This window comes from Anas platyrhynchos, chromosome 8, assembly GCF_047663525.1.
Source record: "Anas platyrhynchos isolate ZD024472 breed Pekin duck chromosome 8, IASCAAS_PekinDuck_T2T, whole genome shotgun sequence".
Classification (NCBI taxonomy): Eukaryota; Metazoa; Chordata; class Aves; order Anseriformes; family Anatidae; genus Anas; species Anas platyrhynchos.
In genome coordinates, this window is record NC_092594.1 from 8,621,623 (window position 1) to 8,640,279 (window position 18,657).

General features: G+C 38.8%; 1 protein-coding gene across 7 annotated transcripts in view; it reads right to left on the reverse strand.

Moving 5' to 3' along the window:
* BCAR3 (BCAR3 adaptor protein, NSP family member) overlaps positions 1-18,657 on the reverse strand; it is a 97,349-nt gene that overhangs the window by 47,498 nt on the left and 31,194 nt on the right. For 4 of the 7 annotated variants that reach the window (XM_005026553.6, XM_072041838.1, XM_072041837.1 and 1 more), the window contains exon 2: positions 1,005-1,332. In XM_005026553.6, the coding sequence (XP_005026610.4) occupies positions 1,005-1,324 (320 nt within the window). In that variant the 5' untranslated portion in view covers positions 1,325-1,332. Of the gene's footprint in view, positions 1-1,004; positions 1,333-7,088; positions 7,239-7,505; positions 7,674-15,000; positions 15,145-18,657 lie in introns of those variants that run through there. The other 3 variants (XM_072041836.1, XM_027462621.3, XM_013106032.5) reach the window with 3 other exon arrangements.

The following is an 18,657-nucleotide window of genomic DNA, read 5'->3' on the forward strand; positions in this document are numbered from 1 at the left end:
TTAGCTGAAAAAAATGTCCCCATTTTATAGACCTAAATATCAGAACAAACAAAGCTAATTGCAAAATTATTTTCTGTGGCAATTAATATTGGTGGTGAAGACAGATTCCCTAAACAAAAGCTATCTGTGAAAGCAGAATTCATAGCTATGAAAGCAGAATTCAAGATTCTTGAGAATTCTTCTCAGGAGTCATGGATATAACCAGAAGTTAGGCAATGACTACTATGGGAATAGTTTGATGAGCGTCCTTTGGGTTCTACAGAGTCTTCAAGAACAACAGCTCACACATAGCTCTAGGTAGGAAGTAGCTAGAGTACCATTTTCTCCTTTCCTCCACACTTCATCCCTGTAAGCACTGAATTCAAATCCAAAACAAGTTTGACCAGTTTGATTTTCTGGTTAAAACTGCTCTGTTAGAACAATGCAAAGGGCCATTACAAAGCAATTCAGTGATTTCTGATTCTTTATTTAAAGTTTAAATAAAAAAGTTAAAGTTTATTTAAAAAGTTTCCTCCATGGAAACAGTATAGCAATGCTATACCTTTTAAAGGTTCAGAGGCAAGACCTAGTCCTTGAAAATTATTGTTGAAAAGCTCCACAGATGTCTAAATATCCAAATCCTTAAGAGCCACAGACACAGTGACATAGAAGGTAATTTTAAACAGGCATTCATATTGAACAGCCCATACTGACTGATCTTACTGGAAAAGGGAAATTATGTTAAAGCCTGAGATATTAAGTCAAAAAAGAAATTCTCAGAATTCCTGAAATCTATGCATCAGATTCCCACACAATCCCAAATATTGCCTGTTTCACATTGTTTTTTTTTTGTGTTTGTCTCCTGCCATCAAGAGCTAAACTGAGTACATGAGAAGAAATCAACTTCCATTAGCACTCAAAGTTACAAGAAACATCTGCACCACTAACTAGACATTTAGAGGTTTAGAGAAATATCTAATAATTCCTACGCAACAAGCAAATGTAAATTAAGGTTTTACAAGTACCTGGCATGGAGTTTGTTGCTCTTTCCATTTGGTAGAGGATTCTCTTCTATGACATCTTGTATAAAAGGTGGCTGCTGCCGGTGTGTTCTGGTGTATGGTAACGTTCCCATGTGGCTAAATACATCACAGGATCTAATGGGAACTGTCCCCTTCTTCTTCCTGGGGAGAGTGCCATGGATAGAGATGTCTTGAAAGGAGTCTGAGTGCTGCTCAGCTAGTGAAGGTTTGGTGGTCAAAAGGTCCATGGAAGAAGCTAATGATAACTGATGATTCACCGGGACATTTCTGGGAAGACTTGCAAATTTCCCTGCAGCTATCATTCTTGGTTCTGGAAAAAAAAAAATAAAAAAAAATCAAAGGACATCAATCAAAGCCCCATTTTAATGGAAATTAAATACCACAATTAACAAAAGCACTTAAAACCGAACTTCTGCTTTGCTTTAAGGCAGTCAGTTTCTTCAAGAGGTAGGCTGTATTATAATCAAGTCACGTTTGCTCCCAACTGCATGTGTCAAGGATGTGCATACTAACTTTTACATACATGAGAAGTCACAATATAAAACAACTGATTTGAGCACATATGCAGCACCAGACCCCGAACTATTCTCCATTTTTCTGTATGAGGTTCCTCCTTTTTTGCTTATGCACATCCTCTGAGGAGTCAGACATCAACTTAGAATCATTAACAAAAAGCAAAATTTTAAGAGCATTTAGGCAAAAATAAAAGGGCACTCTACAGCTTGGTTTGGACACTTCTAAATCCAGTGGCTGGCACACTGTGAGGGAAATACTTCCTGAAAAGTCTTGCTCAAGTAATAAATCTAGCAGAGAACTGGTCACATATTTACAACAAGCTGAAAACTAAAGGGCTCTACCCGAGAGATAAGGGCAGCAACAAATTACTGGAATTCTCTTCTGCAGCATGCACAGACTGCTGGCTCAAATCATTGCTGACATTAGGGATTTGCATAGCTGTCAGTCTCTTGTACCATCTGTTGTAACCTGCTGTACAGTACAGGTTTTTCTGTTATCATGAGCAAAAAACTCTCAGAGACAAACACTTCAGGCACATTAACAGATCCCTGTACTCATCCTCAAAAAAAAAAAAAAAAAGCTTACTTCACTTCATAGTGTTACATGACAGAAGACGAGCTGCCTTATCCTATCCAGGTATGTTAGACTGCAAAAGCTATTCTATGGAATGAACGTCGTAAAGTCATCCAATCCAACATTATTTGAGCCAGGTACTAGTCAACCAGGTGTCTCCTATGAAAACTGGAAAAAGTGCATGAGCAGCACAGACTGATATGAAATCAGAAGCCAGGAAAGCTTTTTGGAGATAGAAGTTAGAAAGAATCTGTTCTGACTTTAGTCTAGTTTCATGTCAGAAAAAAAGAGTAGTACCTCAAAGGTCCAACAGCCTGGAAGTCAGCTTCTTAAACCTACACAAGAATTCCTCTGGTTTGGAGAAATGTACAGGTGCTGCAACAAAAACATAGCTGGTTCTATACTCTCCTGCCCCCTTCTCCAGCCTCAGCTAAACAAAGACTACAAAAGTGTCACTGCACTGAAACTACTGTTTTTTCTGCTCAGAGACTATCATAACAGGCTTAGTTTTACAGTAACACTAAAGCTGATGTCAAACCTATGAAAGAATTCTGCTATCTTCTGTCAGCTGCACTGAAGAGAGATTCACAGGCTGGGTAAAGTTTCCAGACATCCACCACAAACCCCTTCCCATTTCTCCCTTGTTGAAGGCCCTACAATAAATGTTTGCTCACGATAAGAAACGCTTAGATTATGATTTTTTTCATCTTCAAATCTGCCAAGACTCTCAACAGAGCTGCTATATACTTTAGTAGAAAAGCCTCTGGAAATAGCATCTCTGGTCTGAGAGAGAATCTGTTTGACCTCGGTAATGTTTCTTGTTGAAAAGAATAGAAAAGAGCTGAGAAGTTAAGAAGAAGTGAAACTGTTAGTTGTGTAGATCTAAATACACTTCAAAACCCTAGAGAAACCAAACCACACGCTCACCAAAAATAATCATAATAAAAAAATCTTTATCTTAAATCATCATATGGTCCCTTGATGTGAAATACTAAGTCACCTCTCCATTTATCAAATGCCTTGAAGACAGTTTCTGCTGGTTAGTATTAATAATTATTTTCAAAACAAAACAAAACTGTCATAAAGCCAGGCTTGTATTACAATTGTATTGTGTCCATTATTAAACAAAACAACTGGTACAGAGGGGAAGCTCTAAAATGCAAATGTTTACCACAAGGCTACAATTTCCTAGCTAGAGTAAAATGACAGAGCTTATTTCCAGTAAATTAATTTGTAAATTAATTTATTATTAGAAAGGAATTATAAAATTGATCTCAATCAATATGGGGGGTGGGGGAGGAGGAGAGGGAATAAGCTCCTTATAATTCACACAATCATTTGAAAACTCAACCTTTTTGTGTTTAATGTAGTAAGGAAGCAATCACCATTTATAAATGGCCTAAAAAATGGAGGCTAGCTTGCTCATACAGCATAAATGTATTGTTATTCTCCTATTTTGGGGCTGCTAAGATTCTGTATTTAATAATAATATTTTCTTATTGGTTTACAAAAAAAAACCTCCGAAACTCTGAATTCTGACTATTTAAGTGTTTTATCCATTCAGCAAGATTTTCCTTGGCCTTTCTGCAAGATCATCACTATGAAACACGATAGTTCATGTGGATGGATAGCAAAACCAAGACACTTTAAAACAATAGACACTTCAGTTTAATAGCTGATACCAGCTGAGTCCATGATAGGCTTACAATGACAGTACACTCTCAGTCACCATGTGTTTGAGGATCCACAAAGAAAGGTAAGAGTCCCTTCTCCTAATTCAATCACAGGATAATTATATCAATCTAATAGGATTCTAATCTGATCTTGGAATTTTTCACCAAATAAATGATGATCTCCTGAAGTACATTATTTTCCTTTTAACCTCCCCTCCTAACAAGCCCTTTTTAAAGAAAACCGAACCAGACACCCTCAGTTATGTCCTAATCATTGTACCGCGTAACTTACTCCCTTAATAACATCCTCCAATTCACATATTCAACACCTAATCCTAAAATTCACATCTGAGTTTTGTTTTGAGGAGTTGAGTTAGAGTCCCAAATGTAAGAATCTCAAGACATTCAAAAACTTGCAATACAGTTAGCCACAATTACACGGGCACAGAAGCTTTGATATATTCAATATTTCAAGCAATCCTCCCCTCAAAAAACAAAACAAACAGGTCTGCTAACCTCTATACAAATTTATCTGCTTGCTTATCTGCTCCTATACTAAGTGTTCTTCACAATTGTAAACTACGAATTACAACAATTAGCTTGGTAACAAAAGTCTTGCCAAACTGTCCATACATTTTTCTTGTACTCAATGTAAACACTGCAGGAGGAAGCCTCCTCAGCTGAAGACTCTGGAATATCTCAAATACTTTAACGTATGATTCAAAGAATGTTTGACTTTGCTAGAGATAGAACCCCTGGCAGTTTTACTCCCTAAGAGACAGTGAACTTAAAATATCTGTCATCACGCAGTTAACAATGGAAATGGTAGAAATTATAGCGGAAGGAGAGACCAAAAGTAACTTAAAAGTCCACATTGATATTTTTTATAGAGAGTGCAATTTCTCTTTCTTCAGTCTGTAATTAGGGAAAGTATAAGGCAGAAGTATAATTGGCAGAAGTCGGATTCTGCATTCAGAGAACTGGAGGGCATGAACTGCTTCCAGGTAATTTGTGGTATGTCCTGTCTTTTTGTTGTGAATGGGAATGAGGGAACACAAACTAAGTCATCTTTAAAACCAACATGGCCTTTAGGAAACCATATGAGATCAGACACAGAATAAAATACCTATCTGGTGGGCAAGACCAAACATGAACCAAGATCTAATCCAGTGGGGTGTGCGTCTCTTCACATCATTGCTCAAAACCAAAGAGAACCATATAAACAATGAAACAAACAAACAAACAACTTCCTTTGCTCAAAAATAATATACGGAAATTCTTCTGTTTATGTCCTTTTAGCTTTGGGATGCAAACACAAACTTTCCAGCTCAGTCTTCACATACTTGCCGATGCAGTTTGCAGTCCGAAGCATTCTGAAGCTCCATTCAACCTGACACAGGTACAAGAACAAGAGGCCCTCCCAACCCACAACACAGCACAACTGGTGCCAATGGTTGCTACTTCATTGTTTCAGCACACTGGAGGAGGGTAAAGGAAGGAAAAGCAATCTCCACTTCGGCCTCAGAGATTCGTGAACAGCATAACAAATAGAGCAAGTACATGGTCATGCTAATGGAAGTCTCATAAAAGGGAACTGAAAAGCAGTTCCGAGCTCTGAATCAGACTCTCAAGCTATCTCAAAACTCTGAATTATAACTACATCAGTTTTGGACATTAAAAGATTCACACTTCTCTCAAAGCCTTACTCCTAACAAGGAGAATCCCCTGGACTTAAGACTCACTGAAGTCTACACCTGTTGCTTATATCACCCATGGTACAACACTTGACTCAGTTTTTACCATTGTTTTATCATTATATATTATTATGAAGCTAAGAGGGTTGAAAATGGTTTAACACATCCAGTCAAAAACTGCCTTATGTTCTCTAGTTGTTATGGGATGTAGTCAACTTTCATGAAAACCATACTTACTTTTGACACAGTACATTTCCATACAAGTTTCCTCCATCTTCCCTCCCTCCCTCCAAAACAGTAACAGGAGTGGGGATATAAAACTCTTCTCTTGCCGTTGAGCTACTTGGTACATTTACATGTGCTATGGATATCCATGTGGGAACTAAAGAAAGCAATCAATTTCAGTGGTAAAGAAAGCCAAGTTCAGGGGGAAAAAAAAAAGAAAAAAAGATAAATTTAATTTCCTCAGGTTTATTTTTTGTGTAGTAATAGAAAAACTTAGGGAAACACAAAAAGCATGACTGAAAAGCCACAGAAGTTAATATATTAGGGGAAGAAATGAAATCAAAAATAAAGCTGCTATAAACTGAAGGCAGATGACATGTTATTTCCCAAGAAGCAACGTAGTCTTTTTCATTTGTGTAATAAAAGAGAGATTATTTCTACTCCTAAAATGGCTACAATCTGCATTTTATGTTTTTTATTTTGTTTGTATTTTAAACAGGATAAACTTCTGCAGTAGCTGCTATAGCAAACAGGTCGCAGGACTATGAGAAGAATATTAAGGTTTGATAACCTACAGCCTGTTACGATAAGGAGAAATAGATTGAGAAAGCATACACGATAGTTCAAAGGCTTTAAGCTACTATCAGAAAACACATGAGTCTGTCAAACATCAAAAACTCAGCACCAGATTACAGACAGGTCAGTGCTTCCAAAGGCTCCTGAGTCATCAAACTCTTCTTGCTCTCCTCCTTCCTTGTATCCATGCATACACACATCATTTCCCGCATACATCCTTGCACTGTGATCTGACAATATATTTTAAATGTGCTTTATAACTAGTACTCTCGTGAACCAGAACGCATGCAGAACATGAAAAAGTGATCACTGAAGAGTTCTCAAGAATAAACACGTACAGACCTCATCATTTGGCCTATACTATAAAATTATCTCAGAAACCTACATGCCCAACCAGTCAGCCCAGTAATCCTGAAGCCTTAACTTGCAATAACCATTCTATCCCCATTTTGCTGGCAGAAGCAGACATCACCAAGGCTACTGTCAAATCTAAGCATTTTTTCAGCTAAAGCTTCAAAATACAAGCTTTTATTCCTCCTCTCATATAGGAAGTCATTTATTACTTTGCTTGCTGCTCTGTTCCCACGATTTTAGTACCAAAAAGAAGAAAAAATGACTCTAACTGCAAACCAAATATTTCAAATTTTTTTTTCAGCAGCAAATACTCGCTTTGTTATTTTGAACTAACAACCAACTTATCTAAATTGCAAATTTGGACAGAAAAAAAAGAGCCTTTATACGAGCGCCTGAGAGAAGAAAAGAACAAGTCACTAAGAAGAGCATTTCCTTTCTCTGTCCTCGGCAAGTACCTCGGTATCTCAAGCGCGCCCTTTCTGCAGCTGGGCACCACCCGGCAGCTTCCCGCGGACCCCGCGCTATGGGCGGAGGCCCGGCCGTCCCGAGGGCCGCCGCCTCACGGCCGCCAGGGCCAGGGCTGCCCGCCGGACCCTTGGCCGTGGCGGCGTGCCAGCTTTCCGCGCTCCGCCCCGAGCAAGGCGCCGTCCCGCACCCACCGCTCCCACCGCCGCGGCCCCCTCGGGCGCGGCCGAGCTCCCGTCGCGGTGCCGGGCGCTCGGGGCGAGCTCCCAGGCGGCGAGCCGGGACGTGCCGGAGAGCCGCCCCGCCGCGGCGGCAGCTGGCGACAACCGCCCCCAAGGGGACTCCGCCGCAGCCCCCCCCGAGCGCCCCTCCGCTGCCCCGGCTCCGCGCCTCTCCGCGGGACTCACCTCAGGCGCCGCGCCCGGCTGCCGGACGCCCCTCACCTGCTGCCGCGGCCGGGCCGCCGGGGGCTGCGGCTGCGGCTGGGGCCGGGGCGCTGCGACAGGCTCGGGCAGCGGCGGGCGGCGGTTGCCGGTCCCGGCCACTCCCTCCGAGGCCCCGCCACGCCGGGCGCTGACATGCGGTCACCTCCCCGGGCCCCGTTTCATGCGTTTAACAACTTGGCTGCCGTAAGTTCTGCCGCTGAACCAGGGTTGCGAGGCGAAAAGTAACAGTTTCCCAAATGCACCCCGCTGACGGACAATTGGGAGTGTCACTGCTCACTCTCCACGTTACTGACTTTAGCAGCCTTCCCCTCATCCCACCACGTCACACGAAGATATTTGTACAACATGCTGGTGCTATACAACATACTTCCTAACACAAAGACTCAAATACCTGCAGAGGATCAGGCAGTAGTAACACACTGGCCGTAGACAACAAACCCACTGCCCTCTCCTTTCACACAACCACAAATGCCAAGTTCTCTTTATGCCCTGAAGAACAGCACAAGGATCCACAAGGACCCAACCCACTCCCCTCTACCTTTTCAGTATCACCTTTAAGACATGTATTCAGGTCACCCATCTCCTTTCCCGAGGTAATCCCATTTATTGCTTGTTTTAGTCCGAACACGGCCTGTGCATGCGTACAGGTACACACCACAGCCTTCTCTGTGACAGATTGCTCCTATCAGTCCAAGCTAAGACTATTTAGCCATCCTGTATGTTGCAGAATTAAGTATTGGGAGACTAAATTTATTGGAAAAGTCTGAGAAATCAAGAAAACTCAAGTAAAATGGTTAGTTTAATACAAGAATTTATATATATATATAAATATATATATAAATTATAAAATATATAAATTATATATATATATATATATATATGTAGAGAGAACTCCAATATGTCGTAGAGGAAGAAGAGACTAGAGAAAAATAGAAGAATGGAAAAATAAATTTGTCTGACGTTCTAAAGTACAGGAAGCTCACAGTGGCATTTCTGACTGGTGCCTCCCTCCCCATAGCAACTCCACTTTGGTTCCGTAAGGAAGGCGTGAGCAGTAGGAAAACATTACCGTTGGTATTGCCACACCCCTTTTACAGCAACTACTTCAAAAACAGTTACGTTTAGGTAAAAAAAAAATAAAAGATGACAGTTTCCCGAAGGATTCACTCCCTTGTGGCAGGACCTCACTCACCACTGGTGGCATGCTGGTGGACACCTTTGTACCTACATGTATTTCCTCCCAAATTACAGAACATAATAACGTTATACTGATGCTGAACAAAATCTTGAAGTTACAATCTAAATTCAAACTGTTCTCACACAAAATGAGGTCTAAACCCACTTTTTTTTTTTCAACAAAGGTTTTCCCAAATGCAATGACATTTGAGATACTGGTGAACTAGGAAAGATGGCAAATCTGGGATAGCTGATGGCAAGCTGTGATGGTAGCTTTTGTCACTGCCAGTTGTGCAAAATCAGGTAAGTACTAAGGACAGGAAAATCGATATAAACGATAAACATTTCAGCCACAGTGGCAGATTCCAGAATGTCATGCCATGTGGAACAATCTATGGGGATTTCCCATATGGTATTTCAGGCACAATCTTTCTTCAAAATACATGTACAGCTGTGGGAGGGAGGGGAAGAGCAGGGAGAGGGGGAAAGGAACCCATACCGCCAGAATGTGATCCTGTCCTGGACAACAAAATGTCTCACTATGTCCTGTGCAAGAAAAACATAATTATAGTGAGAACATAGAAAGAAGAGTTGAGACACTTGGCTTACGCTTTTCATTCTAATGTTCTGATGAATCCACTTACCTCCTGTAAGTTTTTTCTAACATACATCACAGTGGTAAATATATTCACAGGAAAGACCATATAGTACTTTCTCAGTTGTCATAAAATCATAAAGGTCAGAAAAGACCTCCATGATCATTTGGTCCAACCATCCCCCTACCACCAATGTTACCCATTAAACCATGTCTCTGAGTACCATCGAGTGAAACACACTACATAAGTGCACACTAGTATTTTCCTCATTACATAAAGGAAAAGGTTTTGTTTCTACCATATCTTCCGTAGTTCACTGAAAAATCTCTAAAATACCATGCCAAAAATTCAGATCAGTTACCACATAATCATCAGTCGTAACATATACATTGACAGATATGAAAAATCTCAGGGAATTTTCAGGCACAGGCATTACGCAGGAAGTAATGTCATGGTTCATTGTCATGTTTTATGAATAAGACCTAGAAAAGCAGTAGTAATTTCCTTAGTAACACGACTGGGTGCTCAGTAATGGGACTAGTAGCTGGGCAGCCCTGCATAAACCGTGATTACTCTTACATGAGTCATTACATCCTTTTCCTAGGCGTTTTATTCTGTCTTCAAATGAAACTGAAAATTGGTCTTTGTCTTCTTACATGACAATTTACCCAACACATCCTTGTATATTTTCAATACAAAGCTTTCAAAGAAAATTTGCCTGCAGACTGTTAGAACGATTCACAGGGCTGCTGACACTAGCTGCATAAACTTATTGTGAGTTGTCACATTAAGTTACTGAGTTATTTTGAATTAAGTTAGATTAGATTCCTTGTTGAAATATTTTAGGTGTTTTCACATTTTATTAAATCTACTTCAGAAATGGGATTACTGAGATGTCAGCTGAAGTCTGAAACAGTAATGCCCTGAAACAACCACAGCACCTCTGCGAAGCCCTCCCTATCAGTATTCCATGCTGACCCGCCTTAGCCATTAATCATCTGTTTGTCTACATGGCATCATGTTATCTCTTTATCACCTTGCCACAAAACTTTTAGTGGTGAATCACTGTACTTCACAACATCAGCTGGGGAAGGCTGAGAAACCAGCAGTGTGCTGACCATCACTGGCCACACATTGCTCACAGCTGTGGCCTTGTATGGTCACCCTTGACTTCTACTTTATGAAGAAAAGGAGTATGTAAAGGTGTATCTTTCCACCTAATGCAAAGACACCTATACAAATCTGAACAGGTAAGTGAGGAGGAACATAACTGGGGCCCAAGACAGTCCCAAGACTTATGCTGTTGTATCTTGCTTACTTTAATTGTGCTAAGAATTGGGTACTTGGTTCATGAAAGATCATTTTCAAAAGGAAAATGGCTGGCTCACCATTACAACCAGAGGTAATGCAAGGAAATAGGAGGATTCATTGAAACCTTTCAGTTTAACCTTAAAACATCAGAATTCCTTCCTAAAATATCTAGGAGGGAATCTGTCTGTTCCAAAAGCAATGCTGTTCAGCTACAGTGATAAAATGCAGAAGTAACCACACAAGATGAGGACATGGTATGCATGGATTGCTCACACAGCAGTTCCTGTGAATTTCCTAATAAACAAAAGTCAAAGCAAGTTTCTACTGTAGACTTTTTTTTTTTTTAGAAGAGAAAGGGCCCAAACAAACAAAATGTTCCATGCCCTCTACTCCCACAAACACCACATGGAAAAAAATAATGCTCAGCATAACTGTTGGCTAGGAAATCAAATTAACTTGCTGGTAATTTTAAAATTAATGGAAGACATATCAAGCTCAAGCTAAATTAGAATGAAAATACCAAAATGGGACAAATGCACACATCTGAAAGTCTTACGATACTTAGTCAATATTTAGCTTGAAAACTATGAGCTATAGCAACAGTAAAATGTGCCCTGGTTGGCAATGGAAATGGACAAGGTTAGCCAGCAGCTCTCCAGACCTCCAGGACAAAGTTACCAATATCCAGTCTTGCTATTTGGTCTGTCTTAGTCCTGGAGATGTCAGGTATTTCAGAAACTTTAGAGAGCCATCTGTTATGAGTGAGAGTCAAGAAGCCTTTGCAATCCCTAGCTTCAAAACACTTTGCAAGCAGATATGTCTCATAGCTGATCATCCTGGAAATAATGCTGTAGTAAAGCAGGAGAGTTTGAGGAGTTATATAAACCTGACCTAATTCAGTGACAAACTGGAGCATGAGCATGCTCTGGCTTGCTGAAGTTTCTGGCTTTAGCACATTTAACTTTTGCAGCTCTAGATTAGTGAAGATTGGGTTCATAGTAACACCAGATGTCTGATCCTCATTCGCTACTGGCTAAAAACGTCACTTTCGACAGATTTTTCCAATAGGAACTGGTTTACTGCTAAACCCCTCTAATCTGCAGCTCACAGAAGTGAGTCTTAAATCAGAAAGAAACTAAAAATTTTGGAAGGATTTTCACTGTAGCTATCAGAAATTTTCAGAGCTGCTTGCTGCTGAATTGTGTGTGCCATGAGTATCAGCCAATGCTAAACCAAAAAACTGGGTATAATACAGCCCTTGCCAGATAGAATAAAAATAAATATCATCTTTAACTATCAATTAGTAAATCCACTCTACGCTATAAAAATAAACAATTGCACGTATTCTGTGACAGTAACATGTTCACCACTACCACCTTCAGTTTGGCATTGAAAATCATGTCAAAAAACTTGAGCTTGCATAGATTAGATAGACCTGTTGCAGAAGCATGAAACATGGGAGTAAAACTGCATCAAAACTTTTTTTTGTTGTTGACTAGTTTTGGTAAATGACACTAAACTAGAAGACAATACCAGAAAGAAGCTGTGCAAGGTTTTATGGGTTCCTTCCACCTGAGGGTCCATTTTGCTTTTTCAATCTAGCAAAGGAAGAACTGTTACTGTGGAGCTAAGACTTCCTTGTAAGGTTCTTTTTTTCATGTTTCTGTTAAAAGTCTCAAATACAAGAGAATTAACAGCCTCTCTTTGAATGTGACAGATGTTGAAGAGTTTTGTTTAGAACATAAACCAACGTAAAGAAAAGGATAAATAGAAGGCCAGAAAGCAGCCCTAAAAAGTTGAAACTTTCAAGGGATGAAATACAGTAAGAGGTGTGTGTTTACACATTTGTAACAGCATCTGTATTTCTGAGCTCCTTAAACAGAAATGCCAAAAACCTCCAAATCCTTATATCTCTCACTGAGAGTGAAATAGACCACACAGGTAGCAATATCACCTCTATTACACAGATGGAAGTGTTTAAAGCAACCTCCTCTCCATCTATTAGCAAAGCTACCAAAATACTTTAGCACTAGTCTGGAATCTGCCAGGTTGACACGACATACCACTGCTCCAAAATGCTCTGGTTGTGTTTGCATTGTTTCAAACAGAAGTAAAAAAGAAATAATGAGCAAAAGGGCTTTATCTGAGAGTGACAAAGGCAAGATATCTGGATTTAAAAAGGCAACACCAGTTATGGCTTTATGCTATTTCGGCCGTCTGATAAAAATACATGAGGAATTCCCTCAATTATTATTTTTATGATTCCCTCTAGTATTATATTATCATGAATGAGAGGGAGAAAACCCACATGGCAAGAAATCACTTCAAATTTAATTTTACACGACTGCAGCAGGGCAAGAAATAGAACATATTCAGAAAAGTTTGCTTAAGAATTTAAATGCAAACCATCTTTTCCCCAGTGAATGCAGGAAATTATGTTGCGTTTATTACATTTCACCTAATTGAGGTTTTGGATATTATTTTGTATTCACCCACAGTAAATTATGTCAATGCTTATATTTTCTTTAATCCACTAAGGCTGACCTTTGTATGACAAATAAAATTACAAAGGTTCTAAAAATATATCCTACTGAAAGTGCAATCTCTTTGTAGAAGAAAACCAATAGAAGCATAAGACAAAAAGGAAAGATTCCTTATACTGTTAGCTACTCAATGGAAAACACTCTAAGATGATAATGAAATCATACTGAGCCATAAAGTGCTATTAATTAGAATTCAGCTCAGTAAGAGAAGACACTGGGAAGAAAAAAAAAAGTTCTCGTTCTTAGAATGCCTTGTAAAATACTTCTTGTCACTTTGCATTTTATACATCTTTGCTTTCATAACTCAACCAAAAATGCAAAGAAAAGTACATCATAAATACTTATGAATGTAAGCAAACATTTTAACAGCTAAATGATGCAAAAATATATATATATGTATTTAAATTCACGTGGATAAACAGACCAAGAAATATCTTCTATGCCTGGCAAAATCCAAGGTAATTTTTAATGAAGCTATTTCTAGATGAGGTTACTTCCAGGCTTCTTTGCAATGCCAAACACACATTTCTAAGACTGCGAAAGGTGCTGGATTTCAGCTGAGAACATTCCTATAAGCACAGATGGAAGCACAGTCCATGCTTTGTAGCTCTCGGGAGTGCTATGTGAATTTTGGATGCATCTTGGTTCCATACTGGGACAAGCCAAGGCAAGAGGCAGGTCCCACCCTCTGACTCCAAAATTGCCCTGAACAGAAAACAAAAAATGCATATGAAAGGAGTCATGGCCTGCTATGAACACAACAGGGTTTAGAATGTACTGCAGTGCACATCAAAAGGTAAGTGATGACACAGACAAAAGGACTGTGAAAGATTATTTATGGCTCTCAACATTCATACCTTTTTGTTACTTCTTTTTTGTTAGATGTTCAGGGGCTGAGAAAGCATTCTGGGAAAGCATCACTATGGGTTGGTGTGCTTTTGTGTTTTACTTGACATCTACTTTGCCACTGTCAGATACAGGATACCTGACCTGAGTAGCTATCAGTTGGACTCAGTACACAGCTGTTTCTGTGATCTGTTCATGGAACAGCATTAGGAACTATGTACATAACTGGTAACATTTCTGCACTTAGGAAGAAAGTTTGCAGAAATTGGAAGGATCTTTCCATTTGTGTACTTTGGTTTGCAGGCAAACCATAAAATCATAGAAACGTTTGGATTAGAAGGGACCTTAAAGATCATCTAATTCCACCCCACTGCCATGGGCACGGATATCTCCCACCAAACCAGGTTGCTCACAGCCCCATCCAGCCTGACCTTGAACACCTCCAGGAATGGGACATCCACAGCCTCTCCAGGTAACCTATGCCAGTGCCTTGCCACACACACAGTAAAGAATTTCTTCAAAATATCTGATCTGAACCTGTTCTCTTTTAATTACCCACAAGTGGTCCATCCATCAAATCTGTGTCTCCAATTTAGAGACAAGGATATGTCATGCAGGACAGTGTCAAATGCTTTGCATAAATCCACAAAGCCAAATAAAATATAACAATAAGCCCTAAGCAAAAAAATGAGATCATCGTGATTTAGAGAAGAGGAAACAAACATTTCCTTGAAATTTGGAAGGCTGTACTCAAAAGAAGAGATTTAATGTTCCAGGCCAACTGCATATATAGCTTTTAGGCCTAAATTCATTCTACCAGTTGCCAACTCTTGAGTGGTCTGCTAACAAGTCAGTGATCCTAGGACAGCTCTACCATCAACAACAAAGATATAGACAGCTACACAAGGCAACTCAAATTCAAAGTGGACTGAATTATTGACTGAATTTATCTGCATCTAAGAACTCAAGCACAGAATGACTCGCCTCCCAGTGCAGCAACTTTGGCTGTGGTTTCCATTTAAGCAGCATTGCTGTTTCAGCCACCAGGGCTTAGCTCTGCTGTTCCTTCACTGGCCATTCATGCTCGGAGTGTTTACACAGCTGAACAGTGAACTGGGATGAGGACTTGATCTGGATTAACATGAGGTAAAAAAAGTTGCTTTTCAGCAAGTTGCTTTTCAGTTAATTGAATTCACCTCACAGACACAGGATGGTTTTGCTGACAACAAAATGAATGATACAGAAATGGGAAAAAGCAGCTAAAGAAAAGCTAAGGAGGGCACAGACTGCTTATTTTGGAATTCTGGAACCCCAACTTAAATTTAAGGCCAGGAATCAATGGCACAGCAGCCTTTAAGTTTTCTAATACAGATAAAAAATATCATAGCCCATCTATGATTAAAATATCATAATCAAAGCACTGATCCACTATAAAATTTGTTCTGCTGGAATGAAGTGGTTTAACAACTTTGAATAGTTATTTTTGTAATAATTAGCTAGCATCATTCACGTCAAATCAGTTATTCTAATCACTTCCCTCCCATTGGCTGGTATAAAGATAGCATAAAAGCATAAAGATAGTGACCTTCGTATTGTGTACTCTGCCTAATTCAACTGATATGCAATCATGTGCACATATTTGATCCAGGTCAAATGTGCTGCTGGGCATTATGTCAGTGCATAGATCTTGGTATTAATTACTGTGGAACCATAGCCTGAGTACCTCGAGTTAAACAGGATGAATCCAAATCTTAGCATACTGAAGCATGTTCTGTTAAAAGTAGTTTCAGAACCAGATTTGACTTTAGGAAACAGAAAGTGTTTTAACAAGATTTTCCAAAACTTAACTTTGATATACAAGGAAATGATTAGTCCTGTAAAATTAACCTTGTGAAAATGCTTGCATATTAAAGTGATTTATCATATCAGCCACTGCCTGGAAACTGTTGAACCAGCAACAAATGCAATGCTGTTGTTTCAAGCTCAATTTTAAGCAAACAGAATAATTTATCTTGTGCTCTATACTGGCTTAACTTTAATAAGACATTAATATTTAATAGATATTTTTAATTTATTTTATTTTTTTTTTCTAATGTCTGACCTCAGTTCAGTACTGGAAAAGAAGCATTACAGTGTAACTGATTAGGCGCTCTGCTCCTAGACACAGCACTCTGTCAAAGACAGACACAAAACAAAAACATGTCATAATAGGCTGGAGACTAGATAACAAGCATTCGTCCCTACTGTGAAAACAACACAGTCTGCAATTATGTTTGACTGATTGAACTGATCTGTTCTGCAGCCTTCCCAGAATTTAATACAATAGGAAAAGCCATCTAGGATGTAAATACCTTTGTATAAACATAAGTTAGAGATTAATATGGCACTATTTTTCAAGCACATAGTTCAATTATACACTTAATTGTTTCATTAGCCAAAGCCAGAGAGTGAATAAAAACATTGCTCACACAGAAAAATATGAAACACCAATACTTTTATGAAAGCATAAAGAACTCAAGCACTTAACTGCCAAAAAAACATAAGCATCATTTTATCACCTTGCAAGATGCATTTCTGGGAATCACAAAATATACACTCAAATTTGGAGATAAAATTCTTGATTAAAATTCTAATTAACTGAAATCCAGTAGTATAGGATTAGTAACAGTAGTAACAGCAGTAACAGCAGTAACAGTAGTAACAGCAGTATAGCTACATTAGATTTAACACAACGTATCTAAATCTGCCCAGTCAGAAGTTATACTAACAGAAATTGGAACACTCTAGTCAGTTGTTTGAACTGTTACAAACCAACCCATAAAACAATTCACCACATGAATGACAGGTTGAACAGTCCTTTCATCTGAAAAATGTTCCATTGAGAACTGTAGTATATTCCTCACCCTGGTACCCGAAAAGGTTGCAAAATGCAGTCCTCAAAACAAGTGGAAAATATCTAATTGAAATATGTCTGGTTTCACTGCAGAAAACAACTTGAATACAACTTCTCAAAATATCCTGTACAATGAGTCATAGTTGAATAACATCTCACTACATCCTTCTACTTAGAATAGAATGCCTTACAGGGCTTGTTCCAACTCCTACAAACCTGAGTAGAACATTGACAGTGAACTGATAAAAGCATCATGAAAGCAGCAAAAGACATAGCGATCAAGTCTTAATTCATAGCAAAGTCCAAAATGAAAAAGGAGGGCAAGGGCTGCCTATAAAAGAACTCTTCCTCTCTCTTTACAAGGCACGAGGTGACACTTACACAAGATTGCTTGGTCTTGACCTTTTGCCTACGGTCCTTCTGAGTGAGGAACACAGATTCATGACATAGTCTTCTATCAGTTGTGGTCTGTTAATAATGTATCTTATTAAGCTGAAGACAGAGACATAGAAAGTGAAATGAAACTGCAAATGGAGGATTTTCTTATTGACAAGTTCTAAGAAAAGTACAGATTATAGTATTTTTTTTTAAACCCTGCCAAAATCTTAAGGTTTAGCTATTCTTCTTATTGTCTGTGCAAAGTACTGCTGTAATCTGTATTCAGAGCAGTACCCTAGGGTGAATCAGAGTATTAGTTTATCTTCTCTTTGCAACAAGAAAGCTGAAGTTTCCTTAATTCATTCTCAGTCATTAAGAGACAATGTGGAAATCTTTTTTTCCTACCTCCTTAAGCAGCAGAATATTGAAAACAATGGGTGTTCAGCGAACCCTATCTTTAATTCCCAATTTTCTAAGAACAACTTTAAGATCAACTTCTATAAGATGGAGTGAACATACTATACCTATCAGTCCAGAGTAACTGAAGTTTCTTTTGGACATTTTCACTGTTTCTGATACTGTAACCTAAGCAAGCGTAAGTGCATTTCTGTGCTATAAGGAGCCCCTTTGTTGTGATAAGCTATGTCCCTTGAAGGGATGAAAATTTTTTCTTTTAAAACATTAATTCATTATCCTTTTTTTTTTTTTTTCCTCAGAACAGAACTAGCCAAGATAACTGGAGAGTTGGTAAAAGCTATGACTCCTCTGAATAAAAAACAAAAAAGGGAAATGCTAGTGTGTCAGCTGTATTTAAGCTAATGATGGAAGACCAATCTTAAAGCGAACTGAGACACATAATAATATTGGAAAGGAAGTGTTTGGATACTCAAGAGTTTTTACTGCAAATTAATACGTAACAGGTTGTAACACTGTTTTGAATAAATGCATTATCTGGAAATTTATGTTAAGTAAACTGAACAATTCTCTTTTTCCCATGTATGTGCATAAAATCATTACTGTTTTATTTCCAAAATAAGTTGCTGGATAACTCAATTATTTTTGTACAAAATTTCCATTTGATGTTAATTAATTAGAGCAAAAAGCATATCTATTTGAAGTGGAAAGATCATGATTAAATATTTCTTAATTTTAGTTATGTATTTTGACTGCAAATCAGATAGGTAAATCTGCACTCCAATGTCAATGTACTCCATTTTGTTACTCCAAACTAACCCCCCAAGAAAAACACACAGAGTACAAACACAATATGCCCGCTCTTTAAACTTTAACAAAAAGATTGTAAGGAGGAGCACAGAAAGGGTTGGTGGTGTTTCTGGTAAGGAATAGCATAAGCGCAGAGGAACAGTTGG